Consider the following 25,748-nt stretch of genomic DNA (forward strand, 5'->3'; position numbering starts at 1 on the left):
TCTTTCCCTTTCCTTTTCCTCCCACCCAACAGAGGAGCAAAAGAGACAGTTCTCGAGGGTGTGGTTATCATGAGATAATTGCAACCCTGAGGGATCTGAGATGCTTGGGTGCATTTCATACCTTGTAGCTGTCCGGGGATGAGATTTTCACACGAAGGCTCCACCCCGCTGTATTTTATTTCTTATTGCATAAATCAGTCTGTGTGCTTAGGGATCATTTATCATTTCTCTAATATTCACCAGGGTACAAACAGTACTGTTCTAGTTCCATTCAACCTCCTTATTTCTCCCTCCTTCTCCTGCTAAAAAAAAAAAAAAAGTTGGCAAGATGCTAAAATTATATAATGGCGGTTCTGTATTTAATGCAGAAATCGTACATTATCCTAAAAACCCTTCACCCTTGAGTACTCTTTGTACTTCTGAGAACATGATATATGGCTGAATAGTGCACTTAGCAACCATGACTTCATTTAAATCTTTCAGTTTCTGAGAAAGGGATTACTGCCTAGAACCTAACCGGTATTAAAAATACATATTTTCAGATGCAACTGCAGTTAACATCAGCTTAAATTTGAGTGTGGAGAGAGCACTCTTGCAAAATGAGAGGTGTTAAAATCTATATGAGTGGAAAGCGAAACACTTGCTGAGGTTTTGTTTTCATGCCAAAACTTTTTAATTTTTTACCAATTAGAGAATTCTTCATCAACATTGACTATTTACATTTCTCAGCCTTCCCAGCACAGCTTCTTTGGTATATACTAGTGATGCAGGATCAAAAATTAACTAATGTTTCCAAGCTCCCATATGACACTTTTGCAATTTCCTCTGCTTCTCTGACTAACAGGCAGCATCAGTATGCTTCTCCCCATATTCTTGCGGTTCCTTGACAGAACTTCTTGTATCCCAGGTGAGGATGCTCAGAGCCCCAAAGCAGCTTGGGGTCAGCACTCTGGATATTAACTAAAACTCCTCCTGCAGCCGCGAGACATAGCGTTCTTAGCTTATGTCAGTGTTGTGTGCAATCACGGATCTGAACTTGCGGTATTTTTTCATCCAGCCGTACTTCACAGCTATTCAGCACGTCTCCCTCATGAACAATCACCGCTCATAATGACCTGTGCAGCAGGATTCTCTCAGTGGCGTGTAGAAGTTCTAAAGATTGCCCCTTTTCATATGTGCATTTGCAAGCAAGTTAGTACTATGACCTCTTCTTTGGCTTAATACGGTGTGATAAAACTTGTAGGCTGAACTTGATTCCCTCCCTGCCCCCCGCCTGATTGACAAGCTCTGGAAACACAATTTCCTTAGTTTCAATTAAATTCTTGTGAATACTGCTTGCTTGGAAGGTCATGGAAACTGAGTATGCTGTGTAATAGAGGCTTGCAGGCATGTAGAGAAAATGTGTTTGGAAAGGAAGACAGGTTGAAAAAATCCCGAGATAGATTTACAGGTTTCCTTCCACATTTATCTCTGTGAGATAAATGCACCCTGTTGGCATGTGCTTATGATCCTGCCATTTCTTGACTGAGATATCCGTGAGTCATTCAGAAAAGAAAAAACATGATTGAAAAGTGCTAATTGAAATAAAATATTTGCATACAATAGAGACTTGGCATCTGCCTGAGCTATACATTTTTTTTTAAAACTAAAATGCAGCCGTACACAATTTTAGACTTCACCTTATTTGTGAAATTTGGTGTTCCCACTGATTGTGTCCAATGATTTGTTCACTGCATTTGGCAACTTGGTCTTGTCTTTGACATTGCTTTTCCAACATGCCTCATCCGGAGGCTGCAAAATTCACTTCGAAAGCTGATGGAGCTTTTTATATGCCAGTCAAATCTTACTCAAAGCTGCTCTGAGGGGAGGGTTACTGGCATGTTGAATGCCACACTCTAATATAGACGAAGAGGAGCACTGTCTTGTAGGTATCAGTATGGTCTCTTACCACTTCTAGCGCTAGAAGACACAAAAATTTCAATGCTGTCTTAGGGCACAGTCAGGTGGACTAAAGTAATATAGTATTTGTTCGTGGGGGTGAGAGGGGAAACTCCCAAACTTGTTGGTTTTATATGATTAGTTGACTAACATGTCCCTATTTCCTGAATGGTTTACCTTAATGTTCAAGTGAAAAGCAGCTATTATTCCTAGTCCTTTTCTCTGTGTCAGAACCCAAGAGATAGGTGAAAAACAGGGCTGAGGTTAGTGTTGTGGGTTACAGTACACAAATCAATTGCAATGTTCTGCTTTGATTTATGATCAACATGCCTCATGAGTGCCAAAGCTGCCTTTTAAAATTAATGCCTATGCATTATTTTCTAAGAATTGTAGTGGAGAGGCTTTAGTAGTCAATAATAAATGTAAGAATAAAGTAAAGGCAAAGGGGATGCCAGCAGAAAATCTAACAGACTGATTTATTTTCTGAGAGTATCATCCTGCTTGTTCAGAAAAGGGAAAAATAATAAAAAAGTTTAACTGGAGGGTCTCATCCCTTTAAGCTCTCTGCCCCTTGGCCTCTTCCCCCTTAACCCCACATACCTGTCGAGACACATGGGTATTTTTCTGATTCATCCCACAGGTTTCTTTCTAGCTAGGCACCCACATCCTTCTGAGGCAGATGAGTTGATTAAATAGAACATTTTATGAGGGAGATCGCCTTTGAGTTCAGAGTGCTCACTGCCACATAGAAAACATCAGTGTTCTCCCTGAAACGGTGCAACTGGAGATGACGTAAGGCTCAGGGTTTCTTAAGTATTTTAACCACATTAAAATCTGAGTGCTCGTGGTGGTGGTGATAATAGTGTATTCCACTCCTATGTAGCTTCCTACACAGGATGAAGAATTATCACAGTCCACTTTGGTATGTAATTATTGCTATCCCCATCTTGCCTGAAATGGAAAGTTAAAATTAGGTGTTCCTACCGTGAGTTTACGGAAAGCTCTTTCTGCGGGTTTATTATGTCATTCCCAACTAGGCCATTATCAGCTACTGTATTTGTGGATGCTATTAATACTCTGATTTTAAAATTAATCATATGTAGTGCCTGTACATGCACTACAGGTGAGGGTGTTAGTGCTCATTTACTAGGGTTCACCTACTTTAGTATTTCAAGGTGGGGTGGGTTTTTTTGGTTTATTGGTTGTGATTTTAATAAATTTAAAGGATTCAGTGGTTTTCTTTCAGGGCAAGTACAAACCTCAGACTATTGTACTTATTTAAAGAATGTTTTTAAATGTCAGCTGTTCTCAAGAAAATGTAAAAGGAAAAGAATGCTGCTAGTTTTGTGGAGAAAAAAAAGATTTATTTTGGAATTGTCCTTTTTTAAAGACTTTGGAGTGAAATTTCACAGAAGATGACCTTATGCATTGGAAGAAAAGGCAATTATTTGCCCTGTTCAAAAATGAAAACTGAAAAAAAAACCCTGGTGACTTATTTCTTGACGTGCTATTGCATGTTTATTCATTTTCCCAGTCATTCCTGTTGGAGTACTAGAGCAGGAACTGGGAAGGTGGCCACTGTGGGAGCATGTCTTTTGTCAGTACATACATACCTATCCAAACTCGCTCCATGCAATTAGGCATCCCAATTTAATTCTTAATGCACATGCGGTAAAAATGAACAAAAATCTCAGAAATTAATTACGTAGAAGTCTGAGGTATGCTGAAAACTTTCTAGCTAAGGAGGAGTTGGTGTAGGTTTTGGTTGCTTTATGGCAAACCAGAAAGTTGAACTAGGTCTGTGGAGGTGTAACATTGTACTAATCACTTCTAGTACCCATGGTGAATGAGGGGAGAAATTGGACTTACAGAAAAGGGTGAGTGGGCCGGGAATAGTTCTGAAGTGATGGCATTTGTTTAGAAAATGTGTTTTTATAGTACTTTTCTCTAAGGGTGGTGAAGAACATGACTTCAGTATTTTAAGAATAAACTGAGGGCATGAATGGGGGCAGATGTTTTTTGCCTGCTGAGATGGAGTACTTTGCATCTCCTTTGCCACACTGATGCAGGTGTTGGACTCTGAGCTCTTCACAACGCCCCCGGGTACTTCAGGGAAGAGGATGTTCCCTAGATAGTTGTGCCCAAGTCAAGAAGTCATGATTTTTTGTGTGTCTGTATGCACATGCGTATTTATTTCCTCAAAACTTCATGTTCTAATTTGTCTCCCTGAAGTCCTACCTGTTTTGCAAGCTCAGCCACAACCGAAGCACCACAACGTAATGAGCTGCAGTGTGTGGTCAGAGCTGAGGTACCTGTCCACTCTTAGGCTGTGATGAATGAAGTGATTTGATTTTAGAGTAGCTGACAGTAAAAGAGAGCTAAGATAAATTGCTTTATCTTGCATTTGCTGTGGTTTAAGATTGCTTCCAGATAGCATTACCTCAGCTCCACAGAGAAATAGTAACTTGTTTTCTTGCAATCACTTGGCTGTGTCTGCACCCTTAGCTTTCAAATTGGATGGCTGAGTCAGGCATATTTATGGGCAGTCCGTGTAATTGGGTTTATGGTCCCATAAGTAAGTAATACATGCACATTCATCTGATTCATTTTTTTTCTTGCACTATCTCTGTGAAGTAGGGAAGCTCTTTCAACACCCAGCTAGCTATAAGGAAGGAGATAGCAATTCTTGTTGTTGGGAGGAGAAGAAAATGCTTTTAATTTTAGAAAATGAAAAATTACAGAGATTTCCATAGAGTTAGAGGTAAAAGCTTTTGTTGAACATTATAGAAAGTGTATTTTTATGAAGTATGTTTTGTATCTCTATAGCTGCTTCATTCAGAGTGTGTGCAGCTTGGTCAGAATGACTTATGGGACTTTCTCACCTTTTTATCATGAGCTGTGCTACATCAGTTACTAGGTGGATACAGCACAGAAAGCCAAACCCAAAATAATGACAAATACAACTTGGAGAACTGATCAGACAATTGTCGGTAGATAATGTGTGGGGAGGAGGGGAAAAAGTAACAAAAATAAAAGATTTTTGTTAAAAAAAGTTTACAATTTTATAGCAAGTTTTAAATTTGTACTTACTTGAATTTGAAAATTTTGATAAATGATTCTACAAAGGTTTTGCATTTTTTCATTTTTATTTCCAGACTAATTTCCAGATTTTTTAAGGAAAAAAGACCCTAGTCCATATTCAAATCTGTCAGAAATCCATATATGAAATCTTATTTTAAGTTTATTTCCTCATGGAGGGAGAGCATTTTTGGTACTTTAGGGGTAACTGAGAAACAGTTGTTTGAACTGCTTCTAAGCTTTCTAAAACAATGCCATTTGGCGTGGGGAGTTGCAGTCTGGGAAGTAATCTTCTTAAGTGATAAATAATAAATGCTGAAAAGATATGATTTTTCTCTGGTTGAAAAAGCAAGACTTCTGGCAGGGCCCGTAAACCAAGGGAGGTTTTACCTTATGCATCAGTAGGAGTTACAAGAGAGTCAGACAAGGTAGTCATTTGCAAAGCATTGGGGTAATTCTAGCTTCTAGGCAACACAAGAGTTGTACCAGCATTTGGGAGGGTCCGTTGTGTTAAGTCATGTTTTGCAGTCTTGTTGGCTAGGAAGGCAAAGAGAGGACAGACTGTTGTCAACAAAGCTGTGCCATAGTAGATTATTGCTTTAATTCAATATCTGTCTTGCCATCCATTGGAAGTCTATCAAAATCATAAAGCAGATAGGCAGTGAAGGTTTGTTGGTTTTTTTGGGGGAATTGTTTTTGTTCTTTCTTTTTGCTTGTGATGATGTGTTTATTGCTTCTGTGCAGAGCATCTTTCTACGTGTTCTGAAAGCATCAAGGAAGCAAGGATGAAAGTTTTTAAAAAAGCATCAGAAGTAAAAAAAACCCAACATATATTAATACTATAACCTACTTGTCATGTTAGAATTTTAAATAACCTGTATGTTTTAAATTCATTTCTTGATATGTGAAAGAAAGTAAAAATGGTGCTATTTCTTTCAAAGTGACTGCATTGCCTGCATGCATTTTATTCATAGCTCTCTATTCCCCTGGTACGTATAAAGCAAAATGAATTGGCTATCTTTTTACATCTCCCTTTGAATGTTCTCTAGTGACTCTGCAAGTTGCCCCTTTTTGTCTTTTTACTAAATGGCATTTAAAGCTTCTGGCACAGCTGGACTTCAGTATGTAAGAAAGCTTTTAGGGTATTACAGTGTCACTAGCCATTGAAGCTAAAAAATTTGAAACATCGAAACCCGTCCTGACTTTGCTGCATGTGCTTTGCACTTAAAACTTGGGTAAACATGTATGTTGTTGAAACTATCCCTGAACGAACTCATGCTGAAAAGGAATAAACAATCAATGCTTCTTTTTTAAAACCTTCTTTTCTAATCTCTGTAATTTGAAACTAAAGACATTGAACAGTGGGTCGGAGATTGTTCTGCAAGATAAATCCCTTGCATCATATAACCCTGACAACTCCCCAGTTCCATCAAATTAATAACAAATGGATGAGAAGATAAGCAAAACTAATGGGGAGGTTACATTTTTGTGACAAAGGTTTATGGCCATACTGAATCTCATGTTCTGTGATATCCCTCCTCCTTCTCCTCCTCCGCTTTGGTTTTTTTTTTTTTTTTTACTATCAGATCTGAGCATTCCTCTATCTGAAGTTCTTCTGTGGAGGAGATATGATGAATAGCAAGTTGGACTATGTGCCTCCAAAAAGTTGCTGTGAACAATTCTCCACTCCTCCAGTAGAAATCGCTGATTTCCTACAAGACCAGGCCTCGTTCTTGCACACTGTACATCCACTGTCTACTCATTGGATGGTGCTACGCGTCTGAACATTGAAGCACACTGCTGTAATCCCATCTCCCTGTCATCTTAAAATTGTGCAATAATTTAGTTTGGGAGCAATCTCTGAATGCCATCTGGACCAGCTCTTTCCATAAAGCGGGGCCAGCTTACAGCAGGTGGCTCAGGGCTATGTCTGATTGAGTTTTGGGTATCTCCAAGGGTGGAGATGCCACAGCCTCTCTGCCCAACCTGTTTCAATGTTAGACTACCCATGTTGTGAACTTTTTTTCCTAATATCTACTTGTAATTTTTCATGTTTCAGCTTGAGTCCATTGCCCTTTGACCTGTCTCTGGGCAACTCTCTTGTAATCCAGTCTGTTAAATTCTCTTAATCCACTAAATTAGCTAGTCAATAAGCAGAAGAATAAACAATTTACAAATTATGTCTATTTGGAGATCTGTTCCAAAACACACCTTTCAATCAATAGTCAATGGCCAAGACAACTGTGCAGAATGTAGGAGGCTTTGTTTTATTAAAATGGAGAATGGATATACCAATTTAAGGATTGTGGCATCAACATTTTGAAAATAATAGGCAATTGGTGGTTCTTCTATACCTCTTAACTGGTCAGGCATATACTAGTGGGCTGCTTTAGCGGCAAAGGTGAATGTGATGACCTTGTGAGCTGGATTTACGACTGCACCTGCAGTTTGCCAGGGAGGAGTCACTTTTTAAAGAAACTGAATAATGAATCCAACTATCAACCCCTACTAGTCTGATAAATATAAAACTTTAACTACTCAGGGAGTATTTCTCCATGCTTATTCTCTGCTTTGGATTGATTTTTTTTCTTTCTCTTTTTCCCCCAACAAAAAGCAAGTAGTAGTTTTTACTCATAAGAGGGAAAAAGGAAACCTGTTTTAGTAATGCCAAGCTATTTCTCTTTAAAGATTATTTCAGAGAGTTTGCATCAAGAACTTGAAATTAATCAGGAGGAGAGTTATGAGGAAAACTTACCCAAGCCAAACCATGAGAAGTTGCATACGAACATACACTGTGGAGTATTTTAGGGGGCCTCTTGCCCCTAATCCTTGAGTATTTCAGCTGCACAGAGAAAGTTGCTGGCCCTTAGGGAAGACTCTGCTGCAGGGTAGTTCAACTGAAAGGTAGCTGGAGACTTCGGGCAGTCTAGCAGCACTCTTGTATCTCATGTGGGCAATAGCAGTATAACTTAGCTGTTCATGAACTTTTTAGTGCTCATGGAGCTTAAAGGTAATAGCTGCTTTTGGATTCTGTAGTGCCTGACCCTTGGGGATGTAGTGAAAGGTGATGCATGGTTTTGCTGCTGCTATCCTGAGTAATTTTTTTCAGACTTAGAAGCACACTTTTGTTGTGAGGCTTCTGCTTCATCCCACCCCTTTTTTCCCCACACACATTTCCCGGAACTCAATATACTTGGAGAAATGAATGGTGGGTAGCCATGAATGAACTCAACTCTGCTTCACCCTTTACTTGTGCTCCTTTTGAGGGTGCAAAGACAGGTGTGTGTGTTTGAGGCCATGAACAGGTTTACATTGAAGCTCCTCTTTCTTGTGTGTAATGAAGATCACTTTGGGGTTACTTGTATAAGGCTGAGCTGGTCTGTGAAGCAGAGTCTGTTGTGGTTTATGGCAGGTTATAGAACATGTAGATCATGAAGGATCATTTAAGATCCCTAAACAGCAAATAGCTTGTTTTTGTACTTTGGTTTGGGTCTTCGCACTTAGAGGTGAAGGTGAAATACTGGCCCACTGATGTCAAAACCAAACTTCTGACCACTTCAAGAAGTCTCTCCGGTCACTCAGCCTGCAGTCCGCAGTATGATAGAGCTGCAGTGGAACTCAACCACTGGGACATCAATGTAAGCACTGGCAGAGAAGCACATCTTTTATCAGCTGCACTGCTTATTCCTTTACATCACGAGTAACTTGAAAATCCAAGTTATCCAAGCTCTCTTGCTGTAGCAGTATTGTGAATGGCTTGGGTTAACATGAATTTTAGGAAAAAATGTTGACTTCTGCTTCCACTTATAAAACTTTTTCCTTGCTAATTCTCTGCTTATAATCATGTTGCCAAATTACTCTAATTTTATACAGATCACTTTATTTTCTCTGTTTTATTAATGACAGAACAGGGAAAGAAATAGGAAAGAAGATAAATCTACAAAAGGCATATTCCTTTTTTCCAGAATTTCAGTCATTTTTTCAGTCAATTTCTATTTAGATAAGAAGTTGAATAGGGCTTTAAGATATCAAGAGTGTTGCTTAATAATAAGCAGTTCAGAGCCATTGAATTGATTATTTTTCTATATAACAAAAAATATATAGTTGTTTGGGGGATTTTGGTATCTTTCAATTACTTCTCTTATTGGGTGAGAGGGCAATGACTTAAGCATTCATTATGAGTTAAGGGGTTGGGGGGAAGTGGAATTGTCATATTCTCCTAGAAGGTTACCTGACATTTTTGTAGATATATAGGTTCTTCCCCATCCCCTTGACACTGCCCAGGTCCCCCCAAATTCTTTAGATTTCCTAAAATCCCTAGCATTTTTTTTCCCCGGTGTGTTAGGACTTTATAGGAGTGCTTGGCCTATAGTCTGTATTAGATTTAGCAACTGGAATGTTATGCTTTACATGCCTGTTCCTAGGGGTTGAACAGTTTGTTTACTGAGATGATATAAGTGATCCCAGTGGTTTTTATTGGCAGTGGAAGGCACACTGAATATTCAAAGCAAACAGAATTGATTTTAAAGAATACAGAAAAGTAACCGCTGTGAAACTTGTGAGACTTGAAACGCTTCTAAGCAGCTTTTCCACTTTGTGATTTGCTTGTCAGGTGTAAACCTTTCTCAATGCTTAAAGAGGCCTGATACATATCTGCTACTCTGATAAATCTAAAGAATCTACTGTAAGTTTTTTCAAGAGAGCAAAGATGCTTATTTTAATGTTATAGTTAACTTAGCCACCTTTTGCTTTTACAGTGAAAGAATAATAATTTATGTTTATATTATCCTATTTCCTCCTGGGGCTTCACATAAGCTTTCCTCTTATAACACTAGCCTTCCAGAAATCCCATCTTCTGAAACTGAGAAGGCTGTAAGAAGGAGATGAAATTTCAAATCATTATTTATATTCCTTAGGTAGAGCATTGAAGCATATTCTGCTAACACACGCTATTTTTAGTTGAAAGCTAATAGTTAATATGATTGCAGCCCATCTGTTGGAGTGTTCCAAATGACAAAATAGAGATGAAGTTATCTCACAAAGCCAAACGTGTGTGTGCTAAATCGATACTTATTTTCAGAATATCGCCACTGTTGACAACACATTGGTCAGAAGCAAGTATTAAGTCTGCAGGCTTGTATATAGTACTCATAGACATGATAGGAATGTGTTCTTGTGGAGGGTAAGGCCCCATATGTTTTCATTTAGATAGTTTTCAGTAAGCTTTTAAATCTTGTTAAAAACCCTGCTAAGCTTGGTTTTGAATGATCAGTTGGGAAACATCATATTTAAAACATTGCTCTATTAAATTCAAATCTCTTGTAGAGATTGAATCTGGTATTATAAAGAAAGAAAGAAATGGGGGGGAAACAAGAGTTCAAATTCAAAAGGTAGAAGCCAGTTCACAAAACTCATTGTAATTCTTGGAGCCACGTGAAAAAAGAGACATAATGTGGTTCAGTGTATTCATATTGTGTCCTGTGATTCCAGCAATGTTATAACTAATGAAACTATGCTTTTCTGAAGAGAATTTTATCATCCTATGGGTAAGCCTTGCTGTGGAAATTTTTACTTGCCCAAGAATGTATTTGAAATGTACTATATTAGGGATGAATCCAGCAGTGAAGATACTCAGCATATAGAAGTCCCATGTACATAAGGAGTCAGATTCCTTTTTAGTATTCTTTGAAGCAATTCTGCAAGGTGTTCAGGACCTGAAAACCTGGAACTGAAGTACCTTTGACCAAGAATTTAAGTGTCTCCTTATTGTTCTCTCCACTTTTAATGGCACACTTGGATCACTACCTATCAAATGGAATAAATAGACACATCTTAAGTGTATACATTCAAAGTATCTCCAGAGATCAACGATGACAACTGCAAAAGCATGGTGTCCCCATTGTACATGGGAAGGAAGTGCCAAGGTCACTCAGACTAACATGTTCCAAGTAGGCAATTTCTGTTTTGTTAGTATGTCACGCTTTCCCTTTATCACAAAGTCTGTCCGAAGAGGGCAAAGAAGTGTTGGATCCAAGCCTTCAATACTCTTTGAGAAAAGTTTCAGGTTTAAAGTTTATGCCAGGCAAAGAAGCTTCTTCTCCCTGCTCCAGTCATTACAAAAACTCCTGGTGGTGTCTTCAAAAAAAGGTTGTTAGTTGCATGGCTTGCTTTACACAGTTGACAGTTACTGGTAGTTTTGGAATTTTGAGGTTAGAATGGAGCATCTATCTTAGGTAGCTAAATTAAAAAACTGGTGTGTATATAGTTTCTCCAAAGCACTATCAAGAGCATCTCTGTTAGGCTTTCTGCTCTGACTCACTACTGTCTTTATTGTTGCACAGGGAAACGAGCTTCCTAATTCAGGCACTTAAGATAATTGTCATAAATTAGGCTGTTTGAAAACTCTCATCTGTAGGTATTACCTAAGCTCTTTTTTCCACTGGATAAATGTTTAATTGTTCAGAAAGTGTGACTTGTTTTTAGCCTTCATACACCTGCCTTTACAATTATTTCCATGAAATTTTTACTCTTTCAGGTAGTCCCACTGAGCTCACTGCACCAGCCAAGATGATTTCTATGAGTAACACCTATTGAATCTGATTCTATATTTGGTTTCTATAACTCAGACCCTGGCCTTTGTGTGGTGCATGTGTGTCAATTCTCTTGCACATCCCTCTTAATGAGGTCCCTGCATTTTTTTTTTTACTCCAGTCTTCCTGCTGGTCTTGCACAAAATAATGTGTGTAAGGAGAGGGAAATAATGGATAACTCAGCACCTTTTCCTGCTCTGCCCTGCTTCATTTATAGCTACTTAATCAATCCAGTACTTTATAAAACTCTTTTACGTTGTTAACTTTGAATTAGAATCAGATTAAAATCCAGTGTGCATTTATCTGCGTTTGCCATATTACTGCCCCTACAGTACACAGAGTGTCTTAACAGTCCAGCATTTTTGGTGCTGGAGGTTTTAGTGGATAAAACCATTTTTTATTTTCATGAATGCCATTCTAGTCTAACCTGCACTCCAAAATGAAATTAGTTTAGTGGTCTGAGTCCTGTCCCTGGTGAACAATAGTCCTCATTACAAAACCACCAAACAGGCACAAAGCTGGCGGTTTCTGCTGAGGGACCCTCCAACCCGGCCAGCATGGAGACACAATTGTCTTACACCCCAGGGAGTGATTTTTTTCTAGGTTAAGATTGAGGTCATTCATAAGGCAATAGGGAAAATCATCTCTTGTGAAACCGGTCTCTGCATCAGCCAGGGAGAGCAGTTCCCAGCGCTGCTTGCTGCAGGCTCAGTGCTCGCTCTGGTTAAGAGGTTTTATAATCTGGGATCTCTGATTTAAGACCACCTCAGTCACATATGCCATTTACTTTGTAGTAGAATATGTAAGCAAAGATTTGCATTTTGGAGTGATGTTTTCAGCAGGCTATTTGCTGGAAAGAATACCTTAATATCTGTAAATTCCTGGTTCTGCTACAATTAGTAAGTTAGAGAGCTGGGAAGTTACTGTGAATATATGAAGGTGCTAGCCATATGGTAAATATACTAATTTATGTTCATTAGTGCATTATTGACTGTATCACCTATTCATTAAGATGTTTTCCCAAGAGTTGCTCTGACAGCGAAGCTGAGAGACCTTAAGTGGCTGTCATCTTTGTGCCAAATGGATTAAAACAAAAAATGCTCAGCACTTCTCAGTAGATCAGCGCTCAATTTCAGCTGGGTCATACCAGGTTAACAAGCCAAAGTATCAGGTTTCTTTTTTTTTTTCTTTTGGTTAAAAAAAACCCAAACAACTGAAGTTTGTTTTCATTCATACCATTAGCTATTTCAGATCAAAACTCTGTGAGAACATTTTTATTTCAGAGCACAATTTAGATTATTTCATACCTGTATTAAATTAACCATGTGCAAAGTCAAATTAATCTAATTATTTTTATTTCATCTGCTGTGTAAGTAAGCCTTAAACCTCTAGTGATTACTGAATAGGTAAAGTGGCTTAACAGGAGAAATGAATACAGGGCTATCTGTCTGAATCTGCAGGGAGCCTGAAAAAATACCTGGTAAGTGACAGGTTTCCCACTGATTTCACGGTGATAGCTCAGCGTGTCCAGCTATGGTCATTTACACTCTACTCCATTAGTAGTTACCCTATCACTAAAGACTAATGAAGGGGGGAATCATCGATTTGTACTATCTGACTTTGGTAGTGTCTCACTAATCTCTAGCCTAGATCATATAAAGAGACTGTAACATTGCCATCACTCTAGAGCTTGTTCCTGAAAGTCAATCATCAGCCAGCGAGGACACAGGTAGAGTAATTCTTCCTTGGGTCAGGGTGATGGAGGAGATTGCTCTCAAGGTCCATTCCCCTTTCCTTTTTTATAACATTGGCGGTATAAACACGGAACATTTTTTTGAAAATTGGCATACAGAAGCAAAATCCCTGGTTTGGAGAGAGGGTGTAGAAGGAAGGAGGAACGTGCCTCTGGGATGGGCACCGGTGGGAGAAAATTCTTCGGAGTCCATGAGCTCTGCCAGCATATCCAAACCACCAGCCTGTACCCACCAAACAAGCAGAGTGAGCTCCCTTCAAAGCATTTTTTCTCCTGCCTGCAGATTGGGGGGGTCACAACACATCTCTTACCTTCAGCTTACTTTTTCCAGTTTTTAGTTTTGTTCTGTAACTGCAAGGAATAGAATTAATAAAGTTTTGAAACACTCTGAAAGCTTAGACTCAAGTATTGTCTTGTGGCCTATGCCACAATCAAGCTCATCATAAAGATAACAGACCTACTGGAGCGGGGAGAGAAAGAGCAGTCTTGGCCCAGCAGTGTGCACGAGTTTATTATCATACTTTGAAGGATATGTCAGCTGGAGGAGATGTCAGGTTTCTTTTGGATACCTCTACCCTTTGCTTTCCCACTTCATCATCCCCCTAACCTCTGTGCAAAAGCCAGAGCTCTGGTACGGCTTAGTCAGGTGGGGTTGGGTGTCTCATTTGATAGCAGATATTTCTACTCTTCTCTCTATTTTGACGTGTGTTTAAATTGCAAAACTTTGGACCTTGTTTAAAGTTTATGGGTTTTAATACGTGTTTATGTTGTCTGTCTAACAATATTTTTTTAAAAAATATATTTTGGACAATTTTAACCAAATTCAAGTGTGTCAAAGATATTAAGCCCAAGTGAATATTGCGCAAACTGGCAGCTGTGGAGGTGAGAGGGAGCCTGGTAATGCTCCCACTGTGGGGAGGCTTACCCCTTACTTCACATGGGAAAATAATCCTGAGAGAGAGATCAGGGAACACCAGTCTTTTGGTTCTGCTATTTATGGAACTACTTGTTTATTCTTAGAAATCCTTTGAGGGTACTTTTGTAAACTGAGCATCTACTCTGTACAAAAGTGTCTAGATGGTCTGTGACAAGTGACGTATTACTTTGGTTGTACGTGATCACTGCATGTTCTGGTTACCCTAGTAAAATTGGTGGTTTTTTTATTTCTTTCTCTCCCCAAGATTTCTTTCGACCTAGCAGAATATACTGCTGACGTTGATGGGGTTGGCACTTTACGGCTCCTAGATGCTATTAAGACCTGTGGCCTTATCAACTCTGTGAAGTTCTACCAAGCCTCCACCAGTGAACTTTTTGGAAAAGTGCAAGAAATCCCGCAAAAGGAGACCACCCCTTTTTACCCAAGATCGCCTTACGGTGAGGATCGCTGATGGGGTGTGTGTAGTGTGTGTCTGTCTGTTCTCCCCGCTCATGTCTCAGGGCTGAAGTCATTTGGGTGTGAGATTAGAATGGCGATAGAGCTAAAGTGACTAGACATGTCAAGAGGCATACCTTTATGAATTACTATATAAAAAGTATTTGCTGCCATTGCCTGGGGGTTGGAAATTAGCATCTCACTTCACAAGACTGTGTTCATTCAGCTCAGAGGTAGAGAGCACTTGGGGGGGCGGGGGGGGGGGGGGGGGGGGGGGCCTTTCCTCCCTTCCTTCACAAAGGGTTGTGAGATACCGCTGAAGTGATAAGGTTTCATATTTTGTTGCCTAAATGAAAAATTCCCAAGAGCTCACTTCTTCCTTCATGAACTCGCATGAAATTTGAAACACTTATTAAAGCAATGTGCATGAAGGACTTTGGTGATAAAGTTTCAAATCAATTTGAGTGTTAAGGCACCAGATTTTCACGTTTATTCCTCCAAAATCATTTTTTTTTACTAGCAGAGGTCACCACAGTGGCATATTTCACACGCTTTGGCTGTGTTAATTATATTGTAAAAGAAAAAGTGCTACGCTTGAGTGTGCATAAGAAAACAAGTGAGAAAGTGCCCTAATGCTTCCTGGCCAGTTCAGAGGCTGCACAGAAAAGCAGTATTTCTCCATTCAGCTGCTGTTTATTGGGCTGGATATTTTTTCCATGTGAAATGTGACACACATAGGGAATGAATCAAATTCTAATGCACTCCGCTGTTGAAATGTGGACTTCAGCCTGCATGTGAGATGTGTATGTGTGTCTGTCTGAGCTGTGTACAAGCAGAGCGGATATACGTAACACTTTAAAATTGTTTTTGTAGGGGCAGCAAAACTGTATGCCTACTGGATTGTGGTGAACTTCAGAGAGGCCTACAATCTCTTTGCTGTGAATGGCATCCTCTTCAATCACGAAAGCCCCAGGAGAGGTTAGAAAATCCATGTGAAACTGTTCCCAACTTTGCGTACATCTGACCGGAAAAATGTAACAATGCATCCGCAGGTTTCATTTAAACTTGCCAAAATTCTGTAGGGAGGGTGTCATGACTTGTCGCCTGCTCACGGCGTTTAATGCAGCCCTCCTGGCAGTCTCAGGGCCTGCAGAACAGCAGCTTTCCCTTTCAAGCATCATATTCCATTTTGTAGCCCTCTGATGCTGAAGGGAGCCTTGTGTGTCTGATTTTGTATATCAGTGCTCTCAAGAGACTGCAGTAACGTCGTAACATACCTGAGTTTTCTTTCCGTCTTGATAATAAGTTAAGGCTAAAATATTAAAATGACACATTAAAAGACAGGTTTTCTAAGCATTTAGGTGGGCAACTGCATAACAGATGCGATTTCAGGTGTGACTTGTACTCAAGATTTTTATTTGCATATAAATGTCAAATTAAGAGGCAGAAATAATAGACCCTCTAAATTCATAAGACTAATGAGGACAGCCTGGTATATTTTGAAAAATTTGTAGATTGTGGCCCATAGCTTCTGACAAGATGGCTTTTAACACATGGCTTCAAAATGCCTTTCTGTTTAATCCTTCATAGCAATACAGCTGAAATTCCACTTAATCATCCCTTTTCCTCTTACAGTACTTTATGAACAATTAATACTGGTATTTAGTTTGAGTAAGAGTCCATGGTTGATTAAAAGTCTCTTATACAATGACAGTTTTCCTCTGCCCTTAAAGTACTGTGACTGTAGAAAACACTCCAAAACTAAACTTGAAATTAACACAGAAAACTGGATTCTCAGCGCAGACGCCTTTTATTGTGGTCTGTTTCTAAATGAAAAATAAATTCAAGTTTTACAGGAATGCAATTATAGAAATTATAGCCTGGTACAAAATATAATAATTTTAATCATACGTACAAATATAAAATAGACCATAATTGCAACTCTGTTAAAAAAAAAAAAAAAAGAGAAAAAAGGAGTTGATATCAATAGGATTTAAATATTGATTTCAATCTTTGGGAGTCACAGCTCCGAAACCTCATAGTACACTGGGTAGGCAGCATTTACAGTAGGTGGTGCATCAAATACTTGGTGGTAGAAGTTGGTGCATCATTTCACTGGACCAGATGACAGTACAAGTTCAAAATTAAAAGAGAATCAAATTCACTAGATTGTTTCTTTTAGAAGCCCTAATACTTTGCTTTCTTTTAAACAGTTCACTGCAATATATTCTTGGTGCACTGTAAACTGATGTCCAAATTGCTCTGAGTTATCATTATGCAATTAAAACATTCTGACCAACATAAAAAATGAGGGAATGTGCAATGACAAATATTAGCTTGGCAGGACTTCTAGCAACACTAAGGAGCAACAAGATGAGATGGAAATTATAGGAACACATTTACCATTTGTGCTGCTTCTCTATAGGCTTGTGCCATTTTGAAGGAGGAAAACTTCAATGCTCATTGCTATTTTGATTCCTCTGACATTTGTTCCAGCTTTGACACTGCTGCAATGGAGCTTCCAATCCAAAGTCTCTTTTCAACACATTTAATGTCCCCACGGAGAACCCAAGTCTGTGCTTTGAAGTCTCAGGCTGTACTTTTGGTTGTGTGTATGTGCTGGGTGCAGTTTTAAGCCCCTTATGCCACGAACAGGAAGAATCTTGTCTTAGAAATGGTTTCGGTTGGATCCGTTCGCCTTAGCGGGAGTACATGCCATGAAAGCAACTGTAACCACAGCCCAGTGCCTTTTGCTAAGTGTTTTTATGGGAGAAAGTTTGAAAATTTATACAGAGAAGAAAATGGAAGAAAAGTAGTTTTGAGGTTGTTTCTTAATAGCCATTCATCACTTTCCTAATGTTTGTGAAGACTGCAAAGGCACTTTGGGAGGAAAAGAGAATTTAACTGGCATTTCTAATTCCTATGCAGACATGGTAATATACATGGAAGTTTTAAAATGCCTTATGGTTTGGCCTTCTTTTTTTTATTCTACTGATTTCAGAGATTGGGAATACCTAAATAAACCAATACATATTTTATTCCAGTATTACATACCATTATTCCAGCTGGTTTAGTGCTACACTGAATTAATTGAACACAACATCCCATTGATGGTGATACTAAGTGCATCTTGTCCACACAAAACATAATGCCCAGGAATCAGTGGAGAGCAGAAGGTTGTGGCAGTGCTGCTTGCTGGGGTGCAGAGTTGATCTGTCCCGGCAGACAGTGCATATTTTTTCTCCGTATCTGAAGTGTTAATCGTACTTCTGAAAATTTCTCTAAGCTTCCTACAGTGAATGTATTTATAGGGAAAGACAAATCCTAGTATTTCTTGTAGGCAGGGATCCATGAGTTATGTTACACTGTAAGGCAACGGTAAGGATGAACAGAATGCATTTTTGGTACCTGGCAGCCTGTGTTGTGGACTGTGATCAAATACAGAAGTATTTGTATTTGAATTACCAGCACTCATGATGAAGGAAGATGAATTGCAGTTGTCTGCCAAGTGGCTGTTAGCAGCTGGTCACTGAGGCTGAATTGAACAGACAATTGTAAGGAGTTTGCTTCGTGATCTCCCTTCATGTAGTGTTCAGGTATTATACTGCTGGGGCTGCGATACACGAGCCTAGCGAAAATGAGAACTGTCTAATCTCAAGAGCTGCTTCCCTGAGAAAGGAATTTAGGAATATACACCTCTTATTTCAGAATACCGATTTTTCTCCTTAGCCTTCCCGGTTTTAACTCGGAAAGGAGCACCACCAAATGATCTCATGTAGCCTGTATAATAATAGGGAAGGCGACACAGAGTTCATAAGGGTAAAGAGTACTTAAGTCTCATATGAGAGGTTTCCTATTTCTCGAAATTACCAAGGCTTGAGAGGAGTGCTGGCATTGAGAAGCTCATCTGATTTTCTACTTTTATCTTGCTCTATAAGAGAAAGACCATAACAGGAGTAGTTCTTAAGATGTGACACCATATTGCAAATCTGAACACTTAAGTTTGCTGCATGGGCTTGCTTTTAAGTCTGATGGTTCACTGGGTTGTCAGGCATTGGAACAGGCTGCCCAGGGCAGTGGTTGAGTCACCATCCCTGGAGGTATTTAAAAGACACGTAGATGTGATGGTTTAGTGGTGGACTTGGCAGTGCTAGGTTAATGGTTGGACTCGATGATCTTAAGGGTCTTTTCCAACCTAAATGATTCTATGTTTCTGTGTTATGACAGCCACAGTGACTTTACAATAAACGCCAGTGATAAAGTCCGGGCTGGTTGAACCACCTGTCTGAGCCTTACGTCTTAATTTGGGAGTAGTACAGCATTATTAAATTGCACACATACTTGGGTCCATACTCAAGAGATACGTGTGTATGTAACAACAGAGAATATTATTTAAAATCTCATATAGTGTAAAATGAGTGGCTATGTTAGACTAATCTTAATGAAATATACATCTACTTTGAGCCTTTCTGTGGTACTTTCTAATTTTTTTTTCTTTGTATTATACGTACTGCCTTTCATTTCTTAGTCACTTTTATGGTTTTATAAGATGAAATAGTCACTTTTTGACCAGTACATGCTTTTCAGCTCACATAAATCAACACAGCTGCACAGAAGTGGATAGGGTCATGTTGATTTATGCCAGCTGAGGGTCTGGCATAGTACTTCTAGTAATGGTCTGGTAATGTAAGATAAGCATAATTTGCTTGCTTTGGGGAAAAGACCTGCATTAGCAGTATGCCTTGCTAAAGCTGATTTCTTCAGTTACTTTCATCAATTTTATCCAGGTATAGCTCAAGTGTTTCCTGATTTATGGCAATGCCAAAGGAGAATGGGATCTTCCATTTCTGATGCTTTTTTATTGTCTAAATATGACACTAGCTGAAAAGCAAAATGCTCTCTATAGTGGTAGTGAGCTACAAGGTGGCCTCTGTTTCCAAAAATGAGCAAACAAAAGAAAACTTAAAAAACTTTCCCAGAATGCTGCATCTTTTTTTTTTTCCTTTCTTTTTTTTTTTTTTTCCAAGACAACATTATGGGATACCAAATGGGGGAGGTGGTGGCCACCAAGTTGCTGGTGGTGGTTGAACATGGCTCCCAGTATTACCAGTGTGGAAATGTCTGCCCTATAGCAATATTGGAAAGGTATTTCTCTTCAGTGAGATGACGGTTTTGACAGTGGAAGAGTGAGGCAATTAGCAAGTCTAGTTTTCAGGAAAGCTGGGGCTCGATCCAAGCCTTTTTTACACCATCGGAAAGATTTCTGTTCTTTTGTTGGGCTCTGGATCTCACTAATACCTGCTTTTCTGAGTGAGAAAGCAAACTGCTTGTTGACAGTGTCATTTGTTTCTTCCCAGACAAGCCCTTACTTTTTTCTCCTCAGTTCTCTGTAAGAAGTTTTCTCAGATTTACAAGATGTGCCTTTGGATGTCTGAGATAACTTTCTGATTTGGTTAACCACTTCATTGCTTGCCTCATCTGATCTTTATCTGCCAAGGTGTACAAACATGTACAGCATGTTTCCTGACACAATGCAACAGAAGTTTTGTTTGGTTTTTGTTGGGTGTTTTTTTTTTCCCCTAAGTAATAAATACTTTGCCTCCACACATGACATCATTGTGTAGATCATTCAGTAGGGAATTTTTGTTTGTCTGATACCAACCCTGGTAAAGCAGTTGTCATCAGACCATTGCTGTATAGCCAGAGGGAAAGGATACAACTGCTCATTTCTGTGATCTCTCTCAGCCGGGCAGGAAATGGCTAGGTGTTAGATTGCAGGCTGAATGTTGTCAAAGTAAATGTAGTAAGATTAAAATGAAAAGAAATCATGATTTAAAGAGAATGGGGAGTGCTCTTTGCTTTTATTGTGCATCTGGATCACAGGTTTTCCAGGGGGGAGGGGGTAAGAGGTTCCCCTGCTCACTGTAAATATGTTTGGGTATCTTTTGAATTTATGCTTTTTGTTGTTACCTTTTTTTTAACAAGCTTTCAGTCTTCCTTTTGCCTCTATTTCATAGAGAAGGCAGAAGCAGATGGTGACATCTGCTACCGACTTTCACAAGAAATCCCTACAATCCCTACTGTAACAGCTGCTCTTCTGCGTCTCCTATAAAGAGATGTAGCCAACATCTGCCAGATTTCCCTTTTTCATTTCTTTGGTTGAGGAGAGTAATTGCTAGTCTCCTTACACGCTTTCTGTGCAAAAGGAGCCTGGTCAACCTAGTACCGTTGGAAATACTGAGGGCTTTTGCTGGCGCTCTTTTTGTAAGTTTAGGCCTGTGAAAGACATAAGTGTGTAAAATTTTCAGTGCAGAGCTATGTCTCTTTCATTTAATACAAAATTTCCCAACCCACGAGTGTATCTGAATAGCAAAAGTCAGCAGTGTGTTGCTTATGTCTTGCTGACTCCTTGCTGGATGAGAAGAATGCAGGCTGGCTAGTATCATCAGGGATCGTCTGCCTAACATATTGAAAAGTTGATGGCAAGGTACCATGGCCAATGTAAAAGGAGTTACTCACACAGTTGTGTGCTATAGAGCAGCCAAGATCATTTCATGCTTTTTAGTTTGCGTGTTTCAACAGAGAAAGCATGCAGTGTCCTGAAGACATGCATTCTTACTGGCTTTTTCTCCCTGCTGTGAGACTGATCCTGCTAAGTGATCCACGCAGGTGTTTTCTTATCTACTCATGCAGTCAAACATCAGTGGGGATAAATGTGGGTCTACTTGTACAGATGGATTTGCGGTAATATTGACTGTAATAATAGAGAATTGCCAGGTAATAACTCTCTGCTGTTTTACCTAAGTACATGTGTTTTCCCCTTGCAAAAGATCTGACATTACAAAATAAGTGAATTCAGTTAATTCTGCTGATGTTGAACCTGATACTGACTAATTAGTACTGATCAGAGCACATCACAATATATGGAGATTTTTGCCTAATTTTTATGTTGCTAATAAGTCATCTTAAACTTCTAGTGTCACTTTCCTAGTACTAGCTAGTACTGATATATGAAGGCAGTGCAATCACACCAAAATACGAGTGAGCTTCCCTCTGTGAGCTTGTGTTGTAAAAGCAGTACCAGACTTCTGAAAGAAGAACTGAAGGCTGAGAACATTTCTGCATGCCCTTAGCTTTGGGCATCCATGTAGTCCAGGTCAGCGCCATGGAACTTGTGACATATGGGAACGAAACAATCATGTACATGAACTGAATCAGGATATAAAAAGATATTTTTCTCAAGTGAGTCACTGATGAAGGAAGATGCTGTGCTGAACAGTCTAATTACTGAAATCTTTTTGATTCAGTCTTCTCAACGACAGTTTGTGGGAATCCTTACCATCTCTTAATTTTTTGTTTCTTTTCAATCTCGAAGTAGCCCTGGTTCTATACTTCTCTATCTGATGCGCTTTTCTGGGGCCTATCACCAGTTTATCTAAGTAGTTATGGATATAGCTCATACAAAAACTAAGTAATTTCTTGCCCGTGGGTTTAGATTTTTGGAACAGCTGCATTCTCAACCCAGATCTCTCCTTGAGCAAATTATTATCTTATCAGATGCATCTTTTTGTCATTAAATCATGTGCTCCCTTGTGGCTTATACTGTGTTAAGAAGAAAGTAGATTACAGTTTTTGCTATTTTCCATGATTGATTTCAACTTTTTTTTAATCTCGAAAAAAACAAAACAAAACCCAAAACAGAGCATCCACACAATTTACAAAATGTCAAAACTACTAAATTTAGAAAACCTTACCGTGTAATTCTTAACACTTCTCAAGTTATATTAGCAGATATCAGTGTTACTTTCTTAAACTAAGAATTTGCAGACTTTTTTTCTCAGATAAAGTGTCAGCCCAAAACTTTGAAATAAAATGTTATGGAAGATACAGAAGTCAGCAACGGGAAATGGAGTGGTCAGAGCACGTATCTCACCTGTAGTGTTCTTCTGGCTTTGTTAATGCACAAACTTGTAGCAAGGTTTTTAGAAATAATGTGTTTTAGATGCTTATTTCCCTATTTTTTTCCCTTTGTTACTTTTATTTATCCGCGGGCAAAACACAATGGAAAATGTGACCGTTCTGCTTTTTTGCGTATGTATAAGTGAGAACGTGAACTGAAATACAGGCAAGAATTGGGAGTTTTATATCTTGCATTTTACAAACTAGCTTAAAGTGAATGTGGAGTTTGCAGAAGGTCAGAAGAACAGAATTGCCATAGTGGTTTCAGCCAGAAGTCTGTTTAACCCAAGTATCCCATTGCCCTTGCTGGAACATCAGGGGAGAGTATAGGAGATGGTATAGATACAGAGTGGTCATCTCAGACCCCAGTAGCTGACGGGTAAGAGACCATGCATGAAAGATGCACCCCAGTCCACTGCTCCCCCAGACCAGGGCTCTGTTGGAATTCAGTCCAAGCTACTGCACTTGAAATCCTTTCTGAAGGAAACCACTTTAGCAGGGGAATAACGCCTCCTTTGAATGCATGGTTAAGTCATAGCTCAGGTGTACCCAGAGTCTGGGGACAAGAGAGCATACTGCAGGATACAGTTTCCCCAGATGTGGAGACTCAGCCACAGTCAACCACTTCTGTATTTCTTGGTTTTGTCACTTGAGCCGTTTTTTCTTGCAGTTGCATCTACATGATTATTTCGTTCTGTCATGATTCACTAAGATTTCCTCCTGCATTTTCCCCTCAAATGTAAATAATGTCATTGTCTTTCTGAAATAGTCAGAGGCAAGAAAGGAAAAAAAAAAATCACACAAAGAGCAAAGGTCACATCATTATTGCAAGAGGTATGTTGCATAAATGAATCTATCTTACGTTGTTGATATTCTATAAGTAATGAATGTTTAGTATTTTATTCATTGTTATTGTACTAATTATTTCCTAAACTTCTGAAGACTTGTGTCTTACTATGATTGTTTGCATAAATTCTCTCGAATATATACATTTCTCGTGTGATATACTAGTGTAATTCTGCTTTGTCTACTTCCTAGTATGTAACCCAACATCAGTGATGCCAGCGTTCCCCTGGGAGTATGAAGTAACGACCATTAGAAATTGCTTACAGCTCATCTTCAGAGTGCTGGGTAGCACTGCAGAGCTGTTACTAAGTATGTGAGGCTCTGTAGGCCTTATTCCGCAACCTTCAAATTCTGGGCATCATCTACCAGGTGCAGAAACTTGAAAGTAGGTTCATACACACAGCTTGTACGTATACAGTGACTGCCACACTCTTCAGGCCCATCTTAGTATCTGAAACATTTTCTCAGCAGTGTGCATCCTGTTTTCCTTTAAATAGCTCTCCCAAAGGTTGACAATTCCCTCTCGTTAGAACTCTACTTACTTTGTCTTGCATAACATAAAAAGTTATTTTAAAAGTACATCCATTAAAAGTGCATGTTGCCCTGAGAAAGTTATTTGAAATTAACCCGCTCAGTCATTTAAGATATTAGAAACTGAACAAGAGAGACTCTAATTCACAATAAAACAGTTCCACCATTAGTGGTTAAAAAAACACTGCAGAAGGAAATGTCAACGGATTATTCCTCAATAAAGTCTTCAGGATTCATTAAAAACAAATAAATGAGAAATACAATGTAATCAGATGTCACCTCTGATAAGATACATCATATAGTATGATTTTATAGCAGTGTGATAGGAAGGTAAGCTACTTTATCCAAGGTCAGATAGAAGGTTAGTGCATTTGGTCAGAGTTTGGTTTGAACTTAGGAACAAATTTTTTTTTTCTGCCTTGATTGCACTAAGTCTTTACTGAAGTTCCCAGAAAGGTGTGTTTAAAAATACAAAGCAAAAACTCACAGACAAACACTGCATGTATAGGTAGTTTGATTTCAGACCATTATGTGCATTATATGCTTTTTGGGGGTGCGTGAAAGCTTTATGTTTATAAACATAACCTGTGTCACTTTGAAATAGCTGAAAATCTCAACAGTGGGACAGACTGCTGATTTGTGTCAGTCTTGTTGCTCTAACTGCAAGTATTTTTTGAACAGATTTTAACCTCTGTTACAAGGACTTACAGCAGTATATACTGTCAGTTATATGTGTTTCCCACACTGTTGATGTGTGCACACCTTGCCAACCATGCTAAAATATTTCCTTTTCAAGGACTTGCCTTTCACAGACACTTAAAATTTAATTACGTGTTCTACTTAATTGTTAGGCACCAACTGGCAAATGAAAGCTATGTCCAAAAGTATGAGTATTCTCAAACAGTTTACAAGTATTTATTGTAATTAAACCTGATACCACATGCTCTTTAGATGTTGCAATATCAGTTGCATATTTTGATCTGTACTGTATCTCACCCCTATAGAATGGTAGCTGTTAAAACAAAGGGTTGTGGGTTGCAGTTAGCAGGTTTCCCATGAAACCCTTCAGGGTTGCTCTTTGATATGGGAAAACAAATTAAAACCAAGCTAACAGAGACTATACAATATCACGTTTTCTCTGCTTTCTCTTAATTTTTGCCCTAGGACATGCGAGTTTGAGAACACTGTGTCCTGGTTTTGGCTGGGATAGAGTTAATTTCCTTCCTAGTAGCTGGTACAGTGCTGTGTTTTGGAATTAGGGTGAGAACAATGTTGATAACACACCGATGTTTTAGTTGTTGCTAAGCAGTGCTTACACTAGTCAAGGACTTTTCAGCTCCCCATGCTCTACCGACTGAGAAGGCTGGAGGTGCACAAGGAGCTGGGAGGGGGCACAGCCAAACTGGCCAAAGGGACATTCCATACCATGTGACGTCATGCTCATACATGAACTGGGGAAAGCTGGGCCGGGGGGGCCGCTGCTCGGGGACTGGCTGGGCATCAGTCGGCAAGTGGTGAGCAATTGCATTGTGCATCACTTGCTGTGTATATTATTATTATTATTATTACTACTACTACTACTACTATTATTTTACTTTATTTCAGTTATTAAACTGTTCTTATCTCAACCCATGAGTTTTCTCACTTTTACTCTTCCGACTCTCTCCCCCATCCCACTGGG

The 25,748-nt window shown here is 39.1% G+C and overlaps 1 protein-coding gene across 1 annotated transcript in view; it reads left to right on the plus strand.

Moving 5' to 3' along the window:
- GMDS (GDP-mannose 4,6-dehydratase) overlaps positions 1-25,748 on the plus strand; it is a 361,957-nt gene that overhangs the window by 87,051 nt on the left and 249,158 nt on the right. Inside the window, exons 5-6 of the mRNA XM_009326519.1 lie at positions 14,541-14,733; positions 15,605-15,709. Of these exons, the coding sequence (XP_009324794.1) occupies positions 14,541-14,733; positions 15,605-15,709 (298 nt within the window). The remainder of the gene's footprint in view (positions 1-14,540; positions 14,734-15,604; positions 15,710-25,748) is intronic.

The sequence above is a fragment of the Pygoscelis adeliae genome, unplaced genomic scaffold (genome assembly GCF_000699105.1).
Source record: "Pygoscelis adeliae isolate BGI_AS28 unplaced genomic scaffold, ASM69910v1 Scaffold186, whole genome shotgun sequence".
Lineage (NCBI taxonomy): Eukaryota > Metazoa > Chordata > Aves > Sphenisciformes > Spheniscidae > Pygoscelis > Pygoscelis adeliae.